The sequence below is a fragment of the Ustilago hordei genome (assembly GCF_900519145.1).
Source record: "Ustilago hordei strain Uho2 genome assembly, contig: UHO2_contig_09, whole genome shotgun sequence".
Lineage (NCBI taxonomy): Eukaryota > Fungi > Basidiomycota > Ustilaginomycetes > Ustilaginales > Ustilaginaceae > Ustilago > Ustilago hordei.
The window spans coordinates 389,490-413,324 of record NW_024545280.1 but is presented as its reverse complement, the minus strand read 5'-3'; the positions used below and the strand labels follow the sequence as shown (position 1 = coordinate 413,324).

Genomic DNA, 23,835 nt, shown 5'->3' with positions numbered 1-23,835 from the left:
CTTCCTTCCGGTAACACTTCCTTCTCTTGCCAACGACGCCATCTGCATCATCCTGCCAGACTGTCGATACTCCCAAAAGGGAGCTATATAAAAGCATCGGTCACCTGCCACGACCCGTGCTCCTAAACCACGTGACGCGTCTGTGGGATTAATAAGCATGAGCTCAGCAACTGGCCGCCCGAGGCACCCACTAGGCTGATGGGTCTGTCTGAATTAGATAAGCACAACAATTACCTAAGCATAAAAAAATGCATCTAACACAGCCACCTTCCAATGCCTGCAACACCAATGCCATCACCATCACCATTGCCACCTTCCCAGATGACTGCCTCCCTCCCAAATGCTATTTTGAGCCTCAAGAAGCCTTATTTGAGTCAATCAATTCATGGGCTAAGCCAAGAGGCTATGCTTTTACCACTCAAAGGTCAATGAAGGAGAAGAATGGTACTAGGACAGTTATCTACACATGCAATCAAGCTTGCAACCCTCCTAACAGCTTAGTGGAGCATTGGAGAAAAACAACAACTTGAAAAACAAATTGCCCTCTCTTGGTTATTGCAAAAGAGATGACTGATAGCAGCTGGGCACTGAAGCATTGTCCTGATCAATGCTTTGCTATACACAACCATGAGCCAAGCCAGCACCCATTGGCCCACCCAGTCCACCAGCAACTCTCTGGAGGCATGTCACAACTTGCAAGCTTATTGAATGCTGGAATCTTGCTGAAGGAGATTCAGACACTTGTACAGCAGAGCAGCTTGCTAGCTACATGGCAAGATATCTACAACTGGATTGCAGATATATGTCAAGGTACTTGTGAAGGCCAAAGCCCAATCCATGTGCTAGCCAATCAACTCAATAAGGAGGGCTTTTGGAGCCAAATTCAATTTGCACCAGATGGCCAGGTTACAGCAGTCCTTTTTGTGCATCCCAACTCTCTCAGCTATCTTTGAGCATACCCTAACCTCCTCCTCCTCAATTGTACATACAAGACAAACAAATATGGGATGCCTCTCCTCAATATGATTGGTGTCAATGTGGCTCAGCAGTTGTTCTGTATTGCATTTGCATTCCTCAGCAGTGAGGCAGAAGAAGATTACACCCTGGGCTCTAGAGCAGTTGCAATTGCTATATGAGCAATGTAATGCTGCCCTCCCATCTGTTATTCTAACAGATTGGTGTCTTGCACTTATGAATGCAGCTTTGACTCTTTTTCCCTCTGCTGCAACACTCCTTTGCCTTTGGCATGCAATCAAGGCAGTCCTTGCCTGATGCCAGCCAGCATTTTCAGAGGCTGAGAAGTGGAAGGAGTTCTATAACTCCTGTCACTTGATCATCAACTTGCCAACCAAGGAAGAGTATACCAAATGCATTGATGAGTTCCAGCAGAAGTACATTCCAGAGCACCTTGAAGAAGTTGGCTATATCAAGGCTATGTGGCTTGTTCCATTCAAGGAGAAGCTTGTATGTGCTTGGGCTGACCAGTTGACTCATTTTGGCAATACAGCTACCTTGTGAGTAGAGGGAATTCACACACTCCTTAAGTCATACTTGAAGAGATCAACATTTGACCTTTTTGAGACCTGGAAAGCAATCTGCCTTGCCCTCCTCAACCAACTCTCTGAGTTACAGTCAATACAGGCAAAACAACAGATCTGAATGCCTCTTGAGCTTTCAGGGACTCTATACAGAGTTGTATGAGGATGGGTATCTCATGAGTCATTAAGGAAGGTTGAGGAGCAATGGAAGTTACTGGTGAAGAGCAATCCCCCTCCATCTCCAATTTGTACAGGCACTTTCTCTTGAGTCTATGGGCTCCCATGCTTACACACATTAGATGCTCATCGAGACAAGGCTCTTCTACTCAGCCATTTCCACCTGCACTGGCATTTGAGGTGGAATGGGTCACCACAGTTGCTTCTTGAGCCTTGCCAATGCATTGAGCCAATTCAAGCTCAGAGCATACTCCCAAGGTTGAGTACTAAGCAGGAACCCAGTCAGTTTGAAGTGGTTGAGGCCCAGGCAGTATGTCCATGTTGAGCTCCAAGCCAGTGCACCAAGTGTAATGTGATTGGCCACACAAGGACCTTGAAGGCATGCCCCTTATGCTATTCAGATATACTATAGGTAGTTAACTTATTCTGTTGGCATTGGTGTTGTGCATGTGGGAAGGTAGCTGTGTTAAATGCATTTTTTGGTGCTTAGATAATGGTTGTGCTTATCTAATTCAGAAGGACCCGTCAGCCTAGTGGGAGCCGCCGCCCAAGGAAGGACAGTCATCATTAGTAAGCAATATATGCTACACGAGTAAAGCACGCCAAGACGGGATGAGCGACGATATATAGCGGCTACGGTATCCTGTTTCTCGTACAACTTGCTTCCAATCGTATCCCACCTTTCTTCCCACCATTCAAAAAGGGCATGGGATTCAACAAGAAACTCGTCGTAGCAGGTCTAGCAGTCGGTGTTACAGCCTACATGCTTTATAAAGCCTCTAAGAAACATCAACAACAACAACAACAACAACAACAACAACAACAACAACAACTCGCTCACGCATCCCCTTGCCACCACCAACAGTCTTACTCGGCCGCACCCATGTCTTCGTCTGGCTCCAACTCTCATGCCTCTTCCTGGGCTGGTGCTGCTGTCGGTGGAGCTGCATATGCTCACCACCATCACCAACAGCAGCTTGCACATCCTAATCCTGACGCCAACTCGGTTGTTGCTGCAGCGAACAACCCCAACCTTGGATGGGATTCGCTTCGTGATTGGAAGCATATCGCCAACTTGCTTGCGACGTGTGTCATGGATCAGTATCTGTATGCCTTCTATAGGTTTGCTGATGTAGCGAGGATCGCTCAGGATATTGCTAGTTCCGGTGCACTGGCACAGTGTGCGGATAGTTGGCAGTTGCCTCCGTATCTCGCCCAGGATTTGGTCAAACTGGCGTTGTTCGATGTGATGTTTTTGCTGGATGACTCGGCGAGTATGCGATCCGAGGGTACACGTCGACGAGACGCTCTTGCAGGCATTCTCAAGAGAGCAGCGGACGCAGCAGCAAGGTTCGACCCGGACGGAATGGAAGCTGCTTGGATGAACTCGTCTGTTCAAACGCGCATTCATAATGTCGCCGAAGCAGACCAACTCACCTCGCAATGCGCTTACGACGGTCGAGCAACCCCGATGGGCGCTTCACTCGAGAGCAAAATCATCCAGCCTCTCGTCCTCACCCCTGCCACCCAAGATAGACTTTCAAAACCAGCTTTCGTACTCGTCATCACCGATGGTCGACCCACAGGCCAGACCGAAAGGGGAGAAAAAATCGTCAAAGTTCTCCAACACGCCAAACGTACGCTCGCCTCCACCCGTTACGGAGAAGATGCGATCTCATTCCAGATTGCAGCTGTTGGCAACGATCGTGAAGCCCAAGAATGGCTCGATGGCATCGACAACGATCCCAACGTAGGAGACTTGATCGATGTTTGTTCTGATATCGCCGTCGAGTCTCATCAAGTCCAGAAGAGCACTGGCGTGGAGCTCACCCAGGAACTCTACTGTCTCAAGCTTTTGCTCGGTCCCATCGATACGAGTTACGATGCTAGTGACGAAGATGCCAAAGAAACTCGCTTCAATGTTAAAGCTAGGAGGAGGGCGGAGAAGAAGCAATTGGACAAGATGGAAAAGGAGAATAGGTTTAGAGGTCAAATGGAAGCATTCAAGAGGGAGAGGGATGCGGCTTTGCAAGGAGCAAGTCCCTTGCCTAGTGCTGGTGGTGCGCTGCCTCCGCAACAGGTGGATGAGGGGTTGAGCGGGTATAGTCATCAGCCTTCTTATCCCGGGTCGCAAGTGCAGGCGCAAGGTGGATATCCGGGTTCGGGTGGAGGATATCCGGTACCAGGTGGGTATCAGCCATATGGGGCCAACTCTTGGGCTGCTCCCCCTCCCTATGCTAACCCGTATGGAACGGCACCACAGCCAGGATACGGGCAGAGAGATGCTACTGCTGATGGAGGAGGATCGAGTTACGCTTCTCCTCCCTCCGTAGCTCCTCCCCCCGTAGTTCCTCCCCCTGGAGCTCCTTCTGCAGGTGGTGGTGATGGTGCGTTTGTTCCTGGTGCGGGTGGATTCGCTATGCCTAACCCACACGTCAGTGGCGGTGAACAAATGTATGGACGGCAGCAGCAACCTGGCGGTGCGCCATTTGCGTTCCCGCAGGCTCGACCTTCGGCTTAGTAATTGATACCTCTTGAATGAATGATACCTTTGCACTGCAACGTATCGTCTTGTTTCCATTCCTCCTATTGCAGTGTATTCTCATTCGGAAATCATATTTCGCTCGAGCGTCGCAAGCAAGAGAAGCATGTTTGAGACTATGTTGTTTGAGACTGTGTTGTTTGAGACTGTGTTGTTTGAGACTGTGTTGTTTGAGAAGAACTAAAAGTACGGATCGCTTCGGGTATAGGAATGCCAGAACAGCAGCAAGTATAGAAGGGCCATCGATTCAAATCTTGCCGATCTTCTCCTTCACCGCCTGCAATCGACGGAGGAGCTGCCTGCGTCTCTCATCCCATCCATCATCAAACTTATCAATCTTTTCATCCACTTGATCTTCCTGTTGATTCAACTTATCTTCTTGCTCCGGCAACGTTTTCCCGGGCAAAAAGTACAATGCATATCCTCCCGCATCTCCTGCCGCTGAAGTCGAAGTAGGAATCTCGGGTGCCAACCTCTCCGCTCTCTTCCTACCGCTAACGGCAGAGGTTGTTGGGGGAGTGAACAAAAAACTAGCCATCCTTCTCTTCAACCCCCTCAAAGTCTTTCTCTGCGCATCGCCAGATGCAATTTGCTCGGCAATACCTCTCGCTTCCCATACAAGATCCTTTTTGCGTTCGGTCGCAGAGAGGACAGAGTCGGTCTGTTTGAGTTTGGTTGCTAGACGAGCTTCTATTTCTGCTCGACGTTGAGCGGCGCTGGTGGAACGGGTGGATTCGGATTCAGCTTTGAACTGGGTGAGCGTGGATGTTAGCATTCCGAATAGACGTTGGCCGCGACGTTTGACGGCTGGCTCTGGGGGTGGACGGGAGCGCTTCGTTGGGGGATATGCGTCCACCGCATGGGGGGGTGGGGAGGTGGAGGTGGTGTTCGATTCTTCGGGGACGGGGGAGACGGATGGGCTGCGTTTGGTGCCTCTACACGATGAGGGGCGGCGAGCGGGGGAGCGAGGTGAGATTGGGGCTGATGTCGAGGTTGATCCTGTTGCTGCTGGCTGTGATGGGTCTTTCGCAGAGGTAAGCGTGTCGTGAGGAGACTCGGGTGACCTTGTCGTCGGTGCTCGCGGGGAGGAGGGACCTGCTTGGGACATCTTTCTGCCTTGCTCTTCTTCCATCCTGATTGACTTTGCAGAAGGACTACGACGTTCTCAGCTGTCCACCAAGGTGATGATGGTGTTGAGCAGTAAGAAGCAAATCAAAACAGCGCTTTACAAGGGTCCAAGCGTCTCCCGACTTCCGAGAAACTCGACTCGATCTAACATGCTTTAGATCTAACATGTTTTAGATCTAACATGCCTAGGATCTAACATGCTTTAGATCTAACATGCTTAGGATCTAACATGTTTTAGATCTAACATGCTTAAGAAATAGCCAGACTTTCTGGCGGGGCTGCGTTTTAAGCTCTGCTCTGCTCTGCTCTTCTTCTTCTCAACACCATCATACTTGACTCAACAATCTTTCGACGCATCCGCAAACCCAGAAACATCATTCGACTAAGCACAGACGGAGTAGGAGTACTATCTCGGTGGGTCAAAGATCAGGAGCCGTCATCTTCTCCTTGTGTCCTATCTTCTACCGGCGCTTGGATCTCTCTGCAGTGATTGGTACTTTTTCCATGTCAGAATAGAAGTCCAGAAACAGACGGAGACATGGCCAAAATGGACGACTTTGACGACTTTGTCGGGCCCACTTCAGGTCGCGCACATGCCTCCTCCCAACAACAGCAACACCACCAAACCGATCCGTTCGCCGATTTCCACCAATCCCACGACGACAGCTTTGGCAGTCTCGGCGTCAATCAACACCAACAGCAAAGAACGAGAGGATCAGCTTCGGGCCCATCACATGTCCTCGTTGATGCAGACGATCCTGATTTGATGGGAGACGACGATTTTGATGATTTTCGTCGAGGTTCATCTCGCAATCAGGCTTACCCTCCCACTTCTTCCAGTTCTGCGCGGTACAACGATCCATTCGCTACATCAACTCTCTCTTTCGACCAACATGATACCGCCATGGGTCTCGACGCTCCTAGACCTAACTTTGGTAGACACATGCAAGGCAGTATAGACTCTGGCCTTCCATTAGCAGCCAGCGCACAGACACCGGCCGGCTACGAACACGGTCACAGCACAGAAGGCCCTTTTGCCGATGCGTATGCTGCTAGACATAGCTTCAAGAGTATCGAAGCCGATGATGAGATCTCGCCTATGGATGATGGCAAGTATCTGCCTTTTGGTGCAGGTCCGGCTGCTTCTGGTGCTCCACCTGGCAGAGGCAGCGCAACAAGAGGGTCAGCTGTTCCAGGAGCAGGTCCTACTTCCGGTGCCAGTCGCAGACCACCCCGCGATGGCCTGCTAGATGGCTTGAAGAGGAGTATGAGGACACTCAAAGCCGACGTTGATACTGTGCTGCGTCGACGCAGGCAACAAGAGAAACGAGAAGGAGATCGTATCGTCCAACTCAACGATCCGCTTGCCAACGACAAGAGCGATTTCCTCGACAACTACGTCAGCACTTCCAAGTACAACGTCCTCACTTTTGTGCCCAAGTTCCTCGTCGAGCAGTTCAGCAAGTATGCAAATGTCTTCTTCTTGTTCACTTCTTGCATTCAGCAAATTCCAGGTGTTTCGCCCACTAACAGATGGACTACCATCGTCCCTCTGGCACTCGTATTGCTTGCATCGGCCTTCAAGGAGATCAAAGAGGATATCAAGAGGCATCAGTCCGACTCGGAGCTCAATGCGCGTATCTCGCATGTCCTTGACCCTGGCACGGGCTCCTTCGAGCCTCGCAGATGGAGACACATGCGCGTGGGTGACATTGTGAGAGTGGAGAACAACGAGTTCTTCCCCGCTGATCTCGTACTGCTTTCCAGTTCGGAACCTGAAGGTCTCTGCTATATCGAGACAGCCAACTTGGATGGGGAAACCAATCTCAAGATCAAGCAAGCTTTGCCCGACACGGCGAAACTCACTAGTTCCAGTGCAGCGTCCACTCTCCGCGGCAATCTTAGCTCAGAACAGCCAAACAACAGTCTCTATACTTTCGACGCTACACTCAACATCCAGCTCAGCTCCACGCCTGGCTTCAGCGGCACACCGATGCGCAAAGCTCCACTCAGCCCGGAACAACTGTTGCTACGAGGTGCACAGCTACGAAACACACCTTGGGTCTACGGTCTCGTCGTCTTCACAGGTCACGAAACCAAGTTGATGCGAAATGCGACTGCAGCACCCATCAAGCGCACCGCCGTCGAAAAGCAGGTCAACGTGCAGATCTTGTTTCTTTTCATCTTGCTTCTCGCGCTCTCCATTGCTTCTTCGATCGGTGCTATTGTGCGCAACACCGCCTACGCATCAGAAATGAAGTATCTCTTGCTCAACGAGCAAGGCAAGGGAAAAGCAAGACAGTTTATCGAAGATATCTTGACCTTTGTCATCGCCTACAACAACTTGATTCCCATCTCGCTCATTGTCACGGTGGAAGTGGTCAAGTATCAGCAGGCCATGTTGATCAATTCGGATTTGGACATGTACTATGCGCCTACCGATACTCCTGCGCTTTGCAGAACGAGTAGTTTGGTGGAGGAGCTGGGTCAGATTGATTACATCTTCTCCGATAAGACGGGTACGTTGACGAGGAACGAGATGGAGTTCAAGATGGCTAGTATCGGTGGTATCTCGTTCACTGATGTTATTGATGAGAGTAAGCAAGGTACAGGTGAGATTGGACCAGATGGTAGAGAGATCGGTGGTCAGCGAACTTGGCATGAACTCAAAGCGATCATGGATGGTCGCACCCCGGATGATGGTAGTAGTGCTGTGATCGAGGAGTTCCTTACACTTCTAGCCGTTTGTCACACCGTCATTCCAGAGCGAAAGGGCGATAAGGTCATCTTTCAGGCTTCCAGTCCTGATGAAGCTGCTCTTGTCGCAGGTGCCGAGTCACTCGGTTACCAGTTTACCACCCGCAAACCTCGTTCCGTGTTCGTCAACATTCGCGGCGTCGAACGAGAATGGGAGGTTCTCAACGTATGCGAGTTCAACTCGACGCGTAAACGTATGTCCACCGTCGTCCGTTGTCCCGACGGCAAGATCAAGCTGTACTGCAAAGGAGCAGATACCGTCGTTCTTACTCGTCTTTCCGAAAATCAGCCTTTTACGGATCAAACGATGATCCATCTGGAAGATTATGCCACCGAAGGCTTGCGAACTTTGTGCATTGCCATGCGCGAGGTTAGCGAGCAAGAGTATCGTCAATGGTCGAAAATCTACGATCAAGCTGCAGCAACAATCCAGAATAGAGGAGAAGCGTTGGATAAGGCAGCCGAGATGATCGAGCAGAATCTGTTGTTGCTAGGTGCAACGGCTATTGAGGATAAGCTGCAGGATGGTGTGCCGGATACGATCCATACGCTGCAATCGGCAGGCATTAAGATTTGGGTTTTGACCGGCGACAGGCAGGAGACGGCGATTAATATTGGCTTGTCGTGTAGGTTGATCAGTGAATCGATGAATTTGCTTATCATTAACGAGGAGAATCTGCATGATACGGCCGAGGTGCTGAATAAGAGATTGCTGGCCATCAAGAATCAGCGCAATACGGTCGGGGTAGAGCAGGAGGAAATGGCGCTAGTCATCGATGGCAAATCGCTCACTTTTGCTTTGGATAAGCAACTTTCAAAGGTGTTTTTGGAGTTGGCAGTGCTGTGTAAAGCGGTCATCTGCTGTCGAGTTTCGCCGTTGCAAAAGGCGTTGGTGGTGAAGTTGGTCAAGAAGAACTTGTCTTGTTTACTACTTGCCATTGGAGATGGAGCCAACGACGTTTCGATGATTCAAGCAGCCCATGTTGGCGTGGGTATTTCCGGCGTGGAAGGTCTTCAAGCAGCCAGATCGGCGGATGTAGCCATCTCGCAATTCCGATACCTTCGTAAGCTTCTTCTCGTTCATGGAAGTTGGTCTTATGCGAGGTTGAGCAAGATGATTCTTTACTCTTTCTATAAGAACATTACGTTGTACATGACCTTGTTTTGGTATTCCTTCCAAAACTCGTTCTCGGGTCAGGTGGCCTTCGAATCTTGGACTCTCTCGTTCTACAACGTCATCTTCACCGTGCTTCCACCTCTGGTCATCGGCATCTTCGACCAATTCCTCTCAGCAAGAATGTTGGATAGATACCCGCAGCTGTACGGCCAGGTGTACTTTGATAAGACAAGGTTTTGGGGATGGACAGCCAACGCATTCTTCCATTCTCTCATCACCTATCTCTTTGTGACGATCATCTTCTGGGGCTCTCCACAGTTGAGCGATGGATGTGCAAGCTACAGCTGGATCTGGGGAACGACACTGTTCATGGTCGTCCTCCTCACCGTCCTGGGCAAAGCTGCACTTATCTCCGACCTTTGGACTAAATACACCTTTGCTGCTATCCCGGGCTCGTTCGTGTTCACGATCGCTTTGCTTGCTATCTACGCGCTCATCGCCCCGAGACTAGGGTTTAGCAAAGAGTACGATGGCATCCTCGGCCCTCTGTACGGATTCAGCGGCTTTTGGCTATCCATCTTGGTCGTACCGACGGTCTGTTTAGCGAGGGACTTTTGCTGGAAGTATTGGAAGAGAACGTATAGGCCGGAAAGCTATCATATCGTGCAAGAGGTGCAGAAGTATAATCTGCAAGACTACAGGCCGAGGATGGATCAGTTTCAGAAAGCAATTAGAAAGGTAAGGGCGGTACAGAGGATGAGGAGAACGAGAGGCTTTGCATTTAGTCAGACCGAAGGATCCGCCGATCTGATTCGCAAGTACGATACTACGATTGCCAAAGCTAGTGGGCAGTAGAGGGTGAGGAAGGGGGAGGAGGGGGGGGGGGGGGCAGGGGATATGTACCATTGGCCTTGAGAATACAGAGTTTTGATGATTGTAAAGTGTATGAATGTTAAGTTTGAGCTTTTGATGCGGCGCCGGCACGTGAGCAAACACGTCGCGAAATTGGACCCTGTTTGGGAGTGGTGTGTGTTGTTTAGAGGCAAATTTCATATCAAAGTGGAGGAATTGCCGTCTTGCGCTCCTCGACGCTTTGGGATGGGAGATATCTGTTTGCTTGGACTGCATTCAGCTTGACCTTGACTAACACCAACCACTGTGGTGTTGAAGATGGACATCTCATTTGCCGCCTAATCAAGAAGCACAACCCCGGACGTTGATCTCCAATCTCCGTCCTCGCGTCCCACAGGCACCGCATCGACTCATCCACACCTCCCACAACCACCATCCCAGACCCCTCTTTCGTCCAGCAAAGTGAAGCTATAGTGCGCGAGGCAAAGATGATGTCCGAACTCTCCTTGGACACCTCGGCGCTCGACGCTACACCCCCTGCGGAATCTCGTCGAATCTTGATCCCCGCCATCGCCCACGCTGACTTGTCTAGCCCCACTTGTGCAAGTGCAGGATTTCATAAGCTCAAGTTGGAGAATGTTGGCCTGTCGGGGGAATTAGCACTTACAGTGGAGGAGATTAAGAGGTTGAACCATGAAAATCAGTCGTTGCGGATGCAACTCTCTTCTTCCACTTGCTCCAGTTGTAGAGCTTCCGTGGTGGCAGGAGAAGGGGAGCAGAAATTCAGTGCAGAGGTTAAGAGTGCTAGAAGACTGCTGCACAGATTAGCGACTTTGATCGCCGCACAAGATCCGCTCACAACTCCATCCGAAGAGGCCGAGGTCGGCGAGGAATGGAAATCCTTCAACCTCGATCAAAGCCTCTACCCTGATGCAGAACGGTCTTTTATTAGCCCCACCACCCTAGTGCTCTCAACACCGAACAAAACCCAGGTGGCAAGAAGTATCAACTCGGATCTATTGGACGACGTCGAATCGGTTCGTAGTGCTTGGGAGGAGTCGGCTCGAAAACACTCTTTCGTTGCCACCGAACAGAAGATAGCTCTTGAAAATCTTACTACCATCAACCAACACCTCGCTTCGCAACTCAGCAAAAAACACAGCGAATGGCAGGCAAAGCTACAAGCCAAAGAAAAACAATTCAGCACAGTCCAAGAGAAGTTAGACCAAACCCAACTCGAACAACGCCTACCACAGCAAGCCGCAGCGACAAAATCACAAGCTAGAATCGAAGGCCTTGAACTTGAGATTCAAGAAATGCAAGCTCAATCCATGCCCAACGAACATGTTCTGCAGCTTCAAGCACAACTGACAGAAGCCAACAAACAAATCGAATCGCTTCAAGCCACACCCGTGCCACTGCCGACTTGGACGATGGAGGATGCTGAGATGAAAGCTCTCCGATTGCAAGTCACACAGTCAGCAGAGCGTGTTGGTGAGTTGCAAGCACAACTAGACTCGACACGTTCCCAACTGTCCTCTGCCAGAAGACAAGTCGAGGAGTCAGGTGCACGAGTCGCAACCCTCGAGCTTAGACTGGAGCAGCGTAATGCCAAGGCCGCTGATCTTCAGAGCATCTTTGCAGAGTTGCAAGCCAAGAAAGATCGTCTGCATTCGATCCAGATGCATACCTCTCAGATTTCGGCACTGGAACGGGTGGTTGTGCAGCAAGAGAGGATTGTTGATTTGGTGAACAGGTCGACGCAATTAGCTGAGGTGCGGGTGGAGTGCAAGGTGTATGCGCAGGAATTGCGTGCTTCTTTGGCCATGTTGAAGGGTGGGATGGTGGTGGAGAAGGAGGTGCAGAGGCTTGACGCTAGCACTTCTACCGATGCCATCATGCTCGACGAATTAGAAAAGGAAGAAGAGCATGAGGAAAAGGAGGCCCTGATCAAGAAGCTGGAGCAATCGGAAGCAAGAGTGCTAAGAAGAAACGAACAAATCGGCTCGCTTCAACGTCAACTCAAGAATGTCGAGATGGATCTGGCTAGGACTAGGACAAATCGGGTGGTGGCTGAAGAGATGGTGGCGGATTTGGGCGCTGAAAGGTCGGAGCATCTTTCTCTGATTAAAGAGCTGGAGGGTCAGATCGCTTCGTCGCAGTCTTCTGCTCCTGCTCACACTCAAGTGCAGGAGACGCAAACGACGGAGCAAGGAGAGAGGGTGGCGGAGCTGCAATCTGCGCTCACTGCCGCTGAATCCCGTATTGCCGATCTCACCTCGGTACTCGAAACTCTTCAAGCGAGCCACACGGCCCTGCAATCCCAAAAGTGCCAACTGGAGGACCAAATCTCCACCCTCACCTCTCAAGTGCAAAAGCTGCGATCCACGCTCTCCACCACAACCACCCAAGCAGCCGAAGCTGAGTCAGAACTCGCCATGCTCAGCACAAACTTTCGCAAAGCCCAAGAAAGACTCTCCTCCACCACTTCACAGCTCGACTGTGTTCAACTTGCACTTGCCGAACAACGCGAATCGTCTTCATTGGACTCGGATCGAATCGAGTGTCTCGAGACGCAGCTTTCTGCTCTTGAATCTGAGCACGACGCTCTCCTCGTCTCCTCAGCGGCGGACAAGGCAAGTTGCTCAGAGCTTCACTTGCAGATCAGGGCAATACAAACCGAGCTTCGCACCTCTACCGCAAAGCTAGCTGAACTGCAAGCCGAACAGCAAAGCAAGGCAGCAGTAGAAGCAGAGCTGGTAGAGCTCAGATCTAAACACGCTGAGCTAGAGAAAGTATCAGCCGAACGAGATGCTGCCATTGCTGTTCGCAACACCGAATACTGGAATCTCAAAGAAGAGCTTGCTGAACTGCAGGAACAAGCCGAACGTTCTCTTGCTTCTCCTCTTATCACACCGCAGGCTCTTGCCGAGTTACAGTCTCGATTGACATGGCAGGAGAATGCTCTGCTGAAGTTCAAGTCGGATCTTTCTGCTGCTCGAAGTACTGAAGAGTTTTTGAATGAGCAGTACAGCGCCGCTCAGAGGAGAGTTAGGGATCTTGAAGATTCTCTTGCTACCCAGAGTCCCCTTGAGGACACAGAAGCAAAGGAAAAGCTGAAAGCAATGGAAGAGGAGATCAAATATCTGCAAGAAAGAGTTGGCCAGTTGGAGCAAGAGCTGGGTCGGAAAGCGGAAGAAGTAGAAGAGGCTGATAGTAAGATTCTAGATGCGTTGAAAGAGAGTAAGAAGTTTGCCACTCGATATAGCAAGTTAAGTGGCAAATACGAGGTACTCCAGAAGGAGAAGAAGCAAGAAGAGCTCAAGAGGGTTGAGGTTGAGGAACAGCTTGCTAGGGTAAAGTTGCAGGCCAAGTCTCAGGTCCATGGAGTCGAGGTGGTTCGTAGCAATTCCCGATCAACCCTAGCTGGTAGAAAGCGAGCCAAACCAGACTCAGAAGAACAAGATGAGGCGAGAGAAGCACAAGAAGCTGCTATTACCCCCTCGAGCACTGCTACAGGTGGTGTGCCAGTCAAGGCTATATTTGCTCCCTCGCCCAACGCCGCCAACTCAGGAAGAACACCGAGTTCGTTCACCCCAATCCGAAGAACAGCGCTCTCCAAGTCAGCTTCTCGTTCGACTACTAAACATACCCCGATCGTAATTGCCACTGGCCTCGGTCTCGGAACACCTTGCACTACCAACATCAACACGAGCGCAACGCAGCAAGAGGGTGGGATGGTTAGGAGTACTTCAAATCCATCCGAACTCATTGCAGCCCGTTTACTCCATTCACCTGGAAAACGTTTGTTGAGTGATAAAACCAACACGGCCAAGAATGGCGGTTCGGGAACAAGCAGGTTGAGTTCAAAACCGGCGACCCTTGGAGGCCAAGTGTTGGTCAAGCCGGTAACTACACTCCTACCGAGTGAGGGGGAAAGGGAGAGGAGAAAGGAGAAAGAAGCAGGGGAGAGAAAGAAGATCTCCATGCCAGTACTTGCGAGTGCTGGAGCAGGAGCAGGAGCAGGAGCAGGAGCAGGAGCAGGGGGAGGAGCAGGAGCAGGGGGAGGAGCAGGGGGAGGAGCAGGAGCAGCGGATTTCTTAGCAAAGATGAAAGCTCAACGTGCTGCTCGTACCTGAACCCAAACGCTCGTCTCGTTCTCACATTACAATCGTATCATACTCGCTCATGTTCTTCTATCATCCATATCGTTATTGCATCAATCGCATACAATCGTTCCACTCTCATCCCCATCGCTACCTCTTTGTCTCGCCTAAAGGATTGTGTGAAAGGATCAATAATAAGCTCCTTGACCAGCATAGGCAACCCTCCCGCCTCCCCCATCACCACTTGTCGCCTCCCCACTGCCACCACCATCCATGCCCACCAAGTTGCGTCTCGCAGGATGTTGGTCACCCAACAAATGCATCTCCTCTCTACTCAAGCCTTCCCCACCTCTTCCCCTATACCCTTGGCTACCGGGACCCCACTCTGGACTCGGCAAACTATATTTCTTGACCAACAGAGCTGCCCTTCCCGCTGGAACTTTGGCTTGCACTTCAGCTGCTGGCGGGATTGGTTGGAAGGACACTGTATCGTTGAGCTTTTTGTAGCTTTGTAACCAGTGTTCGACGGTGGCGAGTTCTTGGTCCACTACTCCGCGGTCACCTGTTTTCCCGCGCTTTTTGGTTGGGAGGAGGGTGGAGGAAGAGATGGAAATGTTGCATAAAGAGGAGGTGAGGTTGCGCAGGGTAGCGGAGGAAAGAATCGAGGTCGAGAGGGAAAGCAAGGTGATAGCAGTGCCGATTTTGTTGGAGGATTCAGCGGCATCGATACCGAGCCATTTGTAGGCTATTGCTCGATGGAATTGTGAGGAGAAGGAGAGGTATTTTAGCAGGGAGGAGGTGATTTCGAGTTCCGAATTAGAGCTGGTGGTGGTTGATGGGGCGGAATAGAACCCCGCTCCCCCTCCTCCCGCTCCCCCTCTTCCTCCCCCTCCTGCTGGTGATGGTGATGGAGATGGTGATGGTGATGGGGCATCGTTCTTTCCTTTGTGGCCCAACTTGAATTTGCCAAAGAGCTTTCTCTTCCCTACCCCACCTCCCCCTCCTCCTCCTCCCGCACCACCTTCCTCGGCATCACCAAGACCCATACGAGCGATCGCATCATTAGTCTCACTTATCCGACTGGACAATTCATGTTCATAATTGGCACTTAACCCGGCCTCTCCCCCTCCTCCCGCTCCCGCGGCCTTCCTCCCCCCTACACCAGCCTTTTTGGCTTTGGATCTACCTCTTTCCCGCACAGTCCGCATCAAAGCCAAAGAAGCCTCCATCTCCTCCACGACAGACAAATGTAACTTGGCCAACAAACTTGCACTCGGATGACCCTTCTGCAAGGGTGGTCCTGGAGTAACTCTATCGACACTTGAAGCGAGACTGGGAGATACTAACTTACGAATTGCCAATGCCTGTGCTTCTGCCAAACAAACTTTGCTCAACGCCAACGTTGCTTCTTGAGTCAAATCTGGTGGCAAAACTTCCACTGATCCTACCGAGACTTTCCATTTTGGTAACAACTCTGTGCTGAGCAATAAAAGGATACCTGAAGCACGACAGAGAGTGTCTGCTGCCCATCGTAGTTTATCATCCTTGTCTTTTCTTTGTTGCCAAGAAAGCGAGCGATTTGTTTCGAAGGAGCCTAAACCATCTACTGCAGAAGCAGCCAAGTTGGATAAAGTAAGCGAATACGTTAGCAGCGTCGATGCAAGTTCGTAATACAAGCCAGGAAGTTGCATTCGGCCTGCACCACCCAAACGGGAGCAAGATATCCATGTACGCCAAGAAAAGACTGGCTCGTATCGAAGGAGGAGATCATCCGTTTGAACCGAGTTGAACACTCCTAGTAGATGCGGTAGATATTCTTCGATTCTTTTAATGATCGACAACCAATCCGTATTTCCAACGGCTCCATCCTTACACTCTGATTGACTAGATGAAGTAGCAGAGGAGGAGAAGAGGATGGAAGTGGCAGCACGATTTTCCTTCAATACCGCTCCAAGTCGTGCTCGCAATTGTGTAGTTTGTGAAACCTGTGAAACGAGATCAGTTGTAACGAGAAAGTCGGAGAATGAGATTCTTCCCGTTGTGGCTAGGTCGTAGATGTACATTCCGACGGCGACGAGAGTGTCCGAGGAGAGTGTCCCACGATGACAACCAAGTTCGAGAATGATAGTGGTGGTGATCTCAAGAGAAAAGAAGAGGGATCATGTCGTGTTCAAGACCAAGGTGCCAAGCATTGCAGCTCAGCAAGATTTACAACAGCCGCCACAGACTTGCCCACAATGACGTCCTTCTTGAAGCAGTTCGCCAAGACTTGCGCTTGGACCATCAGTATGCTCACTCTGTTCGACACACCAAAATGCAGCATGCCACTCTTGTATCTTGTATCTGCAGTCAAGTGTGAGGTGCGGGTAAGGAATGCAATGCTATGCCATTTCAAGGAATGCCTGCTCAAAGAGTGTGTGTGATGCTCGAGACGGCCTACATGGCTCTACTCATCTCGACGTTTTCCCCTTCTTGATCTTCTTCTCCCTCGCTGCGGGCCGTCTGTTGTGTGCTTGAACGGTGTATGCGCATCCCCATACTAGAATGACTGGCATTACTCTCAGCTTCGCGACTGTCCACTGCGTCCATGTTGAGATCTTCTTCATCATCGTCGTCCATCTCTCCAACCATCACTTCCTCGTCATCCTCTTCGTCCGGCCCAGATCCATCCATCATCTCAACACCACCACGCTGTGATCTTGCTCCCAGACTTTCAAGTGTGTGCGAAGGCTGCATCCTGTCCATGCGTTCTTCTTCATCTTCAAGAGCGCTTGTGACCAGTGCCTCGTCTAGCACCTCAGCAGGTGTGATGCGGCTAAAGGTGACCGGCAATGCTGTTGTAGCAGATCGTCGGCGCATTCCAGGACGTGGTGGCAAGGGATCAAAGGCTGATGATCCAACCCTTGCTTTGCCCTCTGCATTGCTCTCTTTCTCGGCGAAAGACGACACTGTGGCGCTCTGACTCTGTCTAGGCGACGTCGGATGTGAAGGTGGTGTTCGTAATCCGAACACACCCGACGAGTCGGTTTGCGTAAGAATGCGCTGTCCAGCAAGACTGGTGGTCCGGTCCATCAATGTTGGCCCCCGTGGCGATCTCCCCAAGGTCGGCAGTCGAGGCAATGTCGCCGCTTCGTATCGCCAAGAGCCGGGCCTGGACCTGTGCATGAACTCATTGTTGCTAGCAGCCAAATAGACTGGTGCTTCAGTCCAAGAAGAGTTTGACTCGCGCGCCTGATCCTCGTCCACAGTCCCAAGGGCCTTGGATGTCTGCAAATTGGAACAAGCTGGCTCGGCCCTCTGAACAGCTTCCGCTGCAGCAGCTGCATCGCTTGACGGATCTTCGTCGATCTCACCCACAACCGACATTCTTCCTGGGTAACGCGGTAGATCTTCACCCTCGTCTGCCAATCGTGATCCATCGTCGCGGAAGAGTTGCGCATAAGCAGGCAAAAGAGGCTCAGCAAATGTCGCTGGCAGGGCTGAGCTTTGCTGTGAATCAGTTGCATCCGATGCTGCCGCTGCAGAGGCCACAGCTCCTCGGACTTGGTCAGCGGTGATCGCTTCACCAGTAGCCGCAGATCGCCCACCGTCAGGCACGAGGCTGACAGGACCAAACTGCTCTTGCACCTCCTTTGGAGGCGCTTCGGTGAAACGCACTGGTACACACATGACCAGAGCCTGCGCCCACTCTTCGCCGTCCTGAGCCGTAGCAACATTCGACTTCATCCCAAAGCCGAGCTTGACTTTGAGCTTGTGTCGGACTCGCACGTAAGGGCTTTCAAAGTCAGGCATGAGTTGCGCACTGCCAGCCTTGCGAGCCGCATCCACGTCGCTAGGTACCAAGGGAAGATTGATGGTCATACGAACGCGACCCTTTGTAAGGTCCACCCCTTGACCATCATCACCTGCAAAAGCATAGGTAGCACGCAGACTCGCTGTCGCCGCTCCGTTGCTGGCAGATGATCCGGCACTAAGAGCTGCTCGAACGTCTTGGCTACTACCGTGGGTCGACGACGTTGACGGCTCCATGGGCTGCTCCAGCATCGAGCTGGCGAAAGTCGACAATCGACTGATTGCGGTCTCGAAGCGGCTCCTCCTAGGTGCTGGGCGATTTGCCGATCTTGTAGCAGTCACACTCGAGCTGACGCCCATCCTCGTAGCAGCAGACGACGACGACGACGACGATGCTGCTGCGGTCTCTCGATCACGAGACGAGCTCTCCGGCCTATCCCACCGGTCCAGGCTGTTGTCTTCGTCCGAGTTAGAACGCGCGGGAACTCGAAGTTGCTGTGAGCCAGCTTGGGAAGACGAATTTGTTGGTGTCTCGTCAGACTCTGCAGCGTCCGCGCCACTGGCGTCGACTGTGTTGCTGAGTCCTGCTGTCACCGTTGTTTCCCTCACGCCAATGTCGAACGGGATTGGTCGCCGGCTACGGCTAGGCGCGTTGGGCGATGAGCTGAACCCCGAAAGTGCAGCTGCAGTATTTGCACGAGGAGCACGCTGTATCCTGTTGGAGCCATCTGAGCCCTGGAACGCTTGTCTGAGAGACGAGCTGCTGGAGTTGTTGCAAGGTGCCAAAGCACGCGGCAGCGGTTGCATCACGCTTGCATGCGAGCTTGAGTTGACTGGTGCAGTGGGAGCAAAGGCAGCTCTGAGACTGCTTATACCGGCGCTCTGTGAAGTGCCATCAGGAGTATGAGTGCCGGAGCCTGCAGGACTGTCTCGCGTTGGGCTTCTTGCGAACCCGCTCGACCCTCGGGCGAGACTGTTGTTGATATTGACCCTTGTCTTGCCCTTTCGTGCCTTGTCTGAGTCTTGCTTGTTTGCCTCCTCTCCTGGCTTGCCAAGGGGAAAGGGCGGTGGCCCGACAATGGTGGTGCGAATGCGCTCGACATTGTGCTCGACTGGATGAGGCGCTTTCCCCTGGTTTGCGAGCGAGATATGGCTCAGAATCAGGGAGCGATCGTAGCTCTGACGAAGACGCATCTCGGCTGCTGCGGCTTGTGCATCGTCAGAGGCGACTGGCGTCTTTCGTGTAGACGTCACTACAGGCAGGTCAGCTGCGTCGACGCGGTTGGGTGGTGGCGGAAGAGGGAAAGTAGCACAGAAGGAGCGCGAGGGCATAGAGCTGTGCCTTTCGGTCTGCAGACACACCAACTCCATGTCCTTGAGCCGCAGTCCACCCCATTTGCGCAGGGCATCCCAGCCTTCTGTCCTGCCGACTTCAATCTGGATGCCGAAGCTGAGCACGTCGCTCTTGGGACCAGCAACGTGAACATGTGATGGCAGTGAGAGGGTCAGAGAAAAGTTGAGCCCGCCAGCAGCGTCCTTGTCTGGCGTCACACCAAGCTCAGGAGGCAGTTGCAAGGTGGGACGATGGACAAAGTGTCGCAGTGGCGCGGAAGATCGGCCGAGGGATGCTGACCTGGAGGATGTGCGTGGAGGCGAGTTGGCATTGCCAAAGCGGGAGTCAAAGAGAGACGAGGCGCGGCTCATCGAGCTTGGCAAGTTGGGCAGCGTTGCTGAAGGTGTCAGGCTTGACGCCGCGGCGGCGAGCTTGGCTGGATCTCTGGGTGCATCGAAAGCACTTGGGGCAGGTGGCATGATCACGTTTGGCTCTGCGCGCTCTGCCTGTCCCCAGTTGGTTGGATATGCATCAATCCTGGGAGATGGCGCAAGGGCTGGCGGAGCAGATGTGGCAGCAGCAGCGTCGGTGGAGTTGAGGGCCTCGCTCGCACTAGCATTGGGCGACAGTGAGCCACTCTCAGCACAAGGTTGAGCAACAGATGTCGGCGCGGCATGACCAACCTGGGATTGGCGATGAGCGGCTAGAGATGCGAGTGAAACAGGTGCGGAAACGGAAGCAGAAATGTGAGGGCGATTGGTAACGGCTGAGAGCGAGGAGGTGACAGCATCGGGCATCTCCTGGAGTCTGGCGAGAGCTACGATGCTCTGTGAAAGGGAAGGTGGAAGACCATCTGCGCGCAACACTTGACTTGCAGTTGCTAGCCTAGCGAGCCTTGCAACAGGCACTGGCACAACATCTCTGCAGCGCCTCACCAGGATAGCGAGACATGCACTCTTGATGGAATGCTTACCGTTCGGAAGAAGCTGATTAGAGGCTTCGGATGTCTTGGTGAAAAGTGGGTCGCTTTCGCCAGGTAGGGGCGAGGCAGTCTCCTTTGAGGCCGAGGCGGATGGGCGGCAGCTGCTACTGTGAGAGCGGGCCTGATCGGCGTCCGGACCTGTGGATTTCCTAGAGGTCCTAAGCTGAAGCTGTTTTGCTGTCTTGTTGAGCCAGGTGTTCTTGGACTTGCTTCGACTGCTCTTTCGCTCCAATGTGTTCTTGCTGATGACTGGCTCGACGAGCTCAGACTGGAGCGAGTGCGCCAGGTGCATCGCCAAAGGTTGACTGGACCCACTGTCAGAACCAAGGGCATTGAAAGCTGAGAAAGCCGAAAGAATGGCTTGACCCTCGACGATAGCCGTTGCTTGAAGACAGTAGAATGTTGCTCCGAAACGCGAACGTTGGGAGGCTGGCAACCAACCGGGGATGGAGAGGTCGAACTCAGTCTCGTACTTGAGCGACTGCTTGTTAATGTGGCACTGCGCTGCCTTGGTGGCAGGATCGTCGGTTGGAGAGGTGGCGCGCTCTTCTGTGCTCGTCTGGAGGAGCTCGACAGGGCATGAGAAGCCTTGTGGCTGAAGGAGCTCCTGAGATAGTTCTGCCAACTTGATGGCGTTGAATCTTCCTGTCGCATCGACGTAGAGAGAATAGCCGATGAAACGTACTGTCAGCGCCTCGACATGAACTGTAGGACGATCGGTGGTTGTGCCATGAGGTGCGAGCGCGGCAGCAGCAGCAGAGAGGCGTGGAAGGTTGAGTTTAGGCACTTGGACAACGACGGTGCCGGCCAGAGAGTAGTTGGAGCTAGACTGCATCGAGCCGAACATTGTGAGACGATCGAGAATAGGCTCGACACTGACATTTACGTGCTCACAGAGATCGACCTTGCTTGGCGGAAGCGTCTTGGCACGAGCGGCAGCCGCTTCAAGCCTGAGCTGTCGACTAGCTTGAACCAGAGGAATGGATGCGGGAGGCCGTTGAGCAGCTGGAGTGGAACGAGGTAGGTGTTCTGCCGAAAGACTAGCCTGTGCCAACTGGAGGGATGATGCGGCGGTTGAGTCGGCGACGAGGAAGTTGAGCATGCTCATGCAACGTTCTGCGCGAGCTTGGACCTGCTCGGGAGAGGTGGGTGAATCGAGCTCGTCAGTGATGTCGCGAGCTGCGGTTCGAGGAAGTGAACGCGGATCCGGCAGGTCAGGAAGGAGGGTTAGGCGAGCAGGCGATCTCCTGCCGAGGCTAGAGAAGCGCTGCGGAGAGGTGGCATAGGCAGAGGTGGCATAGGCAGAGGTGGCATAGGTGGAGGCGGAGGTGGATCGTGGGAGCTCTGAATCGACGAGATTGTCCTGCGATGCCGATGCGTGAAAGAGCTTGATAGGCGGCAAGTGTGATGGCTGTGTTGGAGCGGCCTCTGGGAGAGGGATGGTAGTGCTGTCGTCAGGCTGGTTGATCATGTGCGTAGCGCCAGAGTGAATGCTTGCCTCTGTTACAATGCAAGGTACAATGATAGGTGTCGGAATCGCAGAGGGATCGCGACTGCATGGCGGCGCAAGATGCAAAGGTAAGACCTCTCTTGCAGACGAGGAGGAAGGTGGGTGAGCGCTGCTCTGAGCTTGCATCTCCAGAGGACTTTGTGAGTTGGTAGAGGCATCGAGGAGATGGCCTGGAGTCGACTGGGCTGTGGTGGTGGCGGAGTCTGGTGTGAAAGGGGTGCTCGTCAATTCTGGACTCTGAGCGCCATCCTGAAGCTGTGTCTGTGCTGGTTCAAAGGCGGCATGCATGGAAGGAGGCGAAGGCTGACCTGAAATGGCGGCAAAGTGGATGCTCTTGGCATTCGCGGAAGAGCAGGTGGAGGAGGATCGTTGCACAAGCTCTATGGGTGAAGGTGATAAAGTGTTTGGTGGTGAGGAGCGGCCATGGTGAAGGCAGCGTCGCTCCGCCTCGGTTTGCGATGGGTGATGGGTGCGAGATGAAGACTGAATCTGTTGACAAGGAGATGAGATGGCGGTGCGCGTATCGCCGTGTCGCTTCATTTGCTCGGCATGATTGGAGGAACCACTGTCAGCAGTTTGGAGAGTGCGGATGCTTTGGTGAGATGTGCTTGGGGCGGCCATGGGCAGTGAGTGAGTGTGCTTGTGGGAAATGGCACTGGAAGCTTGTGGTCTGGTAATGATCGGAGCGAGCGGAGGTGAAGTTGTCCAGCTCGACTTGCCGAGCTTGTGATGATGATCATCCTTGGACTTGAGCATAGCGCCGAAAAGCGAGGATCGGCGTGACTTGAAGCTAGGCTTGGCTCTGAGCTTGGGATCGTGAGGATTGTGTTGGCGGTGATGGTTGGCCACAAATCGGATCGCTGGATGAATCGAAGCAGTCTCCCTTTCGCGGCGGGACGAGTGCGGGATTGCGTCAGCACTCGAGCTGGAGCGAGTTGAGGAGCATGCCACCGCAGCGGATTGCGATGGTGGAGGTGGATTGGCCGCTTGCATCATGTCTTGTGCCACGGGTCAAAGGAAGCAAGAAACTCTACTTGATGTGCGTCCTTCTTGCCCCGACGGTGAATTCCATGTGAGAGGGAGATGGTGGCAGAGGCAAGGTGGTGGCAGAGGTTGCGGTCGAATGGCCAGCAAGTGGTGCTTGAAGGTGAGAGAAGTAGGTATTTGCGCAGTCAGCAGTGCTCGTCTGCTTGGTACGGCGATGGCCTCGCTCCGAGTAACGAGGGCCTCGTGCCAAGGTCAAAGCGAGAGAGAGAGAGAGAGAAAGAGAGAGAGAGAAAGAGGTCAGAGTGGACAAGATAGTGACAAGAATGACGGCAAGACAAAGGGCCAAGTGACAGGGCCAAGTGACAGGGCGATGCTTTGAAACCTCAAGACAAGGATGAAGCCAAGCAGGTGCGTGCGTCATGGCCAAGCACCTCATTGTCACTACCCCAACAGATAGCGAGGAGATGGTGTTCATCTCTCGCTCTTAACCACCAAGCCTACACAGCCAATTGCTTGCGTAGCCAACAGTGCCAACTCCTTCCAGAATGTAATCACCCTCCCAATCTCAAGCACAGAAGCCTCTCTGAGATCCTTGTGACAAAGAACACAATCAAACCCTCTCTTATTGCCCTTAACCACACATACCAAAAGGAGCTGCCAACTTGAGCAAGAATGTTCATTTGCCTAACTCCACTGACTTGCCAGCCATGGCCATTACAATGCCAGCAGCATACCTACCTGAGCCTCCAGGCAAGCAGTCAGAGGTTCACAAATCACACCAGGCTCCAGTGCAGAGGTCAAGAGGTTGGTCCATATTTTTCTACAGAGCTGTGGCTGTGGTTGTCACATATCACTGCAAGCAGTCAGTGCACCAGTGTCCATGCCCTTGGATGGTAGCATCATCAGCCTTTCTTTGCAAGGAATGCCCAGAATATCCCAGGGGTGATATGCTGCAAGGGGTGAGGCAGCAGGACAGGCTGTCAGGAAACACACTTTGGGCAAACAGGAGGCTAT

The 23,835-nt window shown here is 52.5% G+C and overlaps 7 protein-coding genes across 7 annotated transcripts; 4 read left to right on the top strand and 3 right to left on the bottom strand.

Moving 5' to 3' along the window:
• Positions 1–248: 248 nt before the first annotated feature.
• Positions 249–530, top strand: UHO2_04501 (uncharacterized protein; the record flags this gene model as incomplete). The annotated part of the gene is made up of 1 exon (XM_041558493.1): positions 249–530. The coding sequence occupies one exon, from the start codon at positions 249–251 to the stop codon at positions 528–530; it is 282 nt and encodes a 93-aa protein (XP_041414427.1).
• Positions 531–2,421: 1,891 nt separating this feature from the next.
• On the top strand, positions 2,422–4,236 carry UHO2_04500 (uncharacterized protein; the record flags this gene model as incomplete). The annotated part of the gene is made up of 1 exon (XM_041558492.1): positions 2,422–4,236. One exon carries the CDS (start codon positions 2,422–2,424, stop codon positions 4,234–4,236), a length of 1,815 nt encoding a protein of 604 aa, XP_041414426.1.
• A 268-nt stretch (positions 4,237–4,504) lies between these two features.
• Positions 4,505–5,365, bottom strand: UHO2_04499 (uncharacterized protein; the record flags this gene model as incomplete). Its single annotated transcript, XM_041558491.1, has 1 exon — positions 4,505–5,365. The coding sequence occupies one exon, from the start codon at positions 5,363–5,365 to the stop codon at positions 4,505–4,507; it is 861 nt and encodes a 286-aa protein (XP_041414425.1).
• A 567-nt stretch (positions 5,366–5,932) lies between these two features.
• On the top strand, positions 5,933–10,114 carry UHO2_04498 (putative P-type ATPase (amino-phospholipid-translocase); the record flags this gene model as incomplete). Its single annotated transcript, XM_041558490.1, has 1 exon — positions 5,933–10,114. One exon carries the CDS (start codon positions 5,933–5,935, stop codon positions 10,112–10,114), a length of 4,182 nt encoding a protein of 1,393 aa, XP_041414424.1.
• Positions 10,115–10,599: 485 nt separating this feature from the next.
• UHO2_04497 (uncharacterized protein) lies at positions 10,600–14,250 on the top strand (the record flags this gene model as incomplete). Its single annotated transcript, XM_041558489.1, has 1 exon — positions 10,600–14,250. The coding sequence occupies one exon, from the start codon at positions 10,600–10,602 to the stop codon at positions 14,248–14,250; it is 3,651 nt and encodes a 1,216-aa protein (XP_041414423.1).
• A 155-nt stretch (positions 14,251–14,405) lies between these two features.
• On the bottom strand, positions 14,406–16,280 carry UHO2_04496 (uncharacterized protein; the record flags this gene model as incomplete). Its single annotated transcript, XM_041558488.1, has 1 exon — positions 14,406–16,280. One exon carries the CDS (start codon positions 16,278–16,280, stop codon positions 14,406–14,408), a length of 1,875 nt encoding a protein of 624 aa, XP_041414422.1.
• Positions 16,281–16,653: 373 nt separating this feature from the next.
• Positions 16,654–22,830, bottom strand: UHO2_04495 (uncharacterized protein; the record flags this gene model as incomplete). Its single annotated transcript, XM_041558487.1, has 1 exon — positions 16,654–22,830. One exon carries the CDS (start codon positions 22,828–22,830, stop codon positions 16,654–16,656), a length of 6,177 nt encoding a protein of 2,058 aa, XP_041414421.1.
• Positions 22,831–23,835: the final 1,005 nt, after the last annotated feature.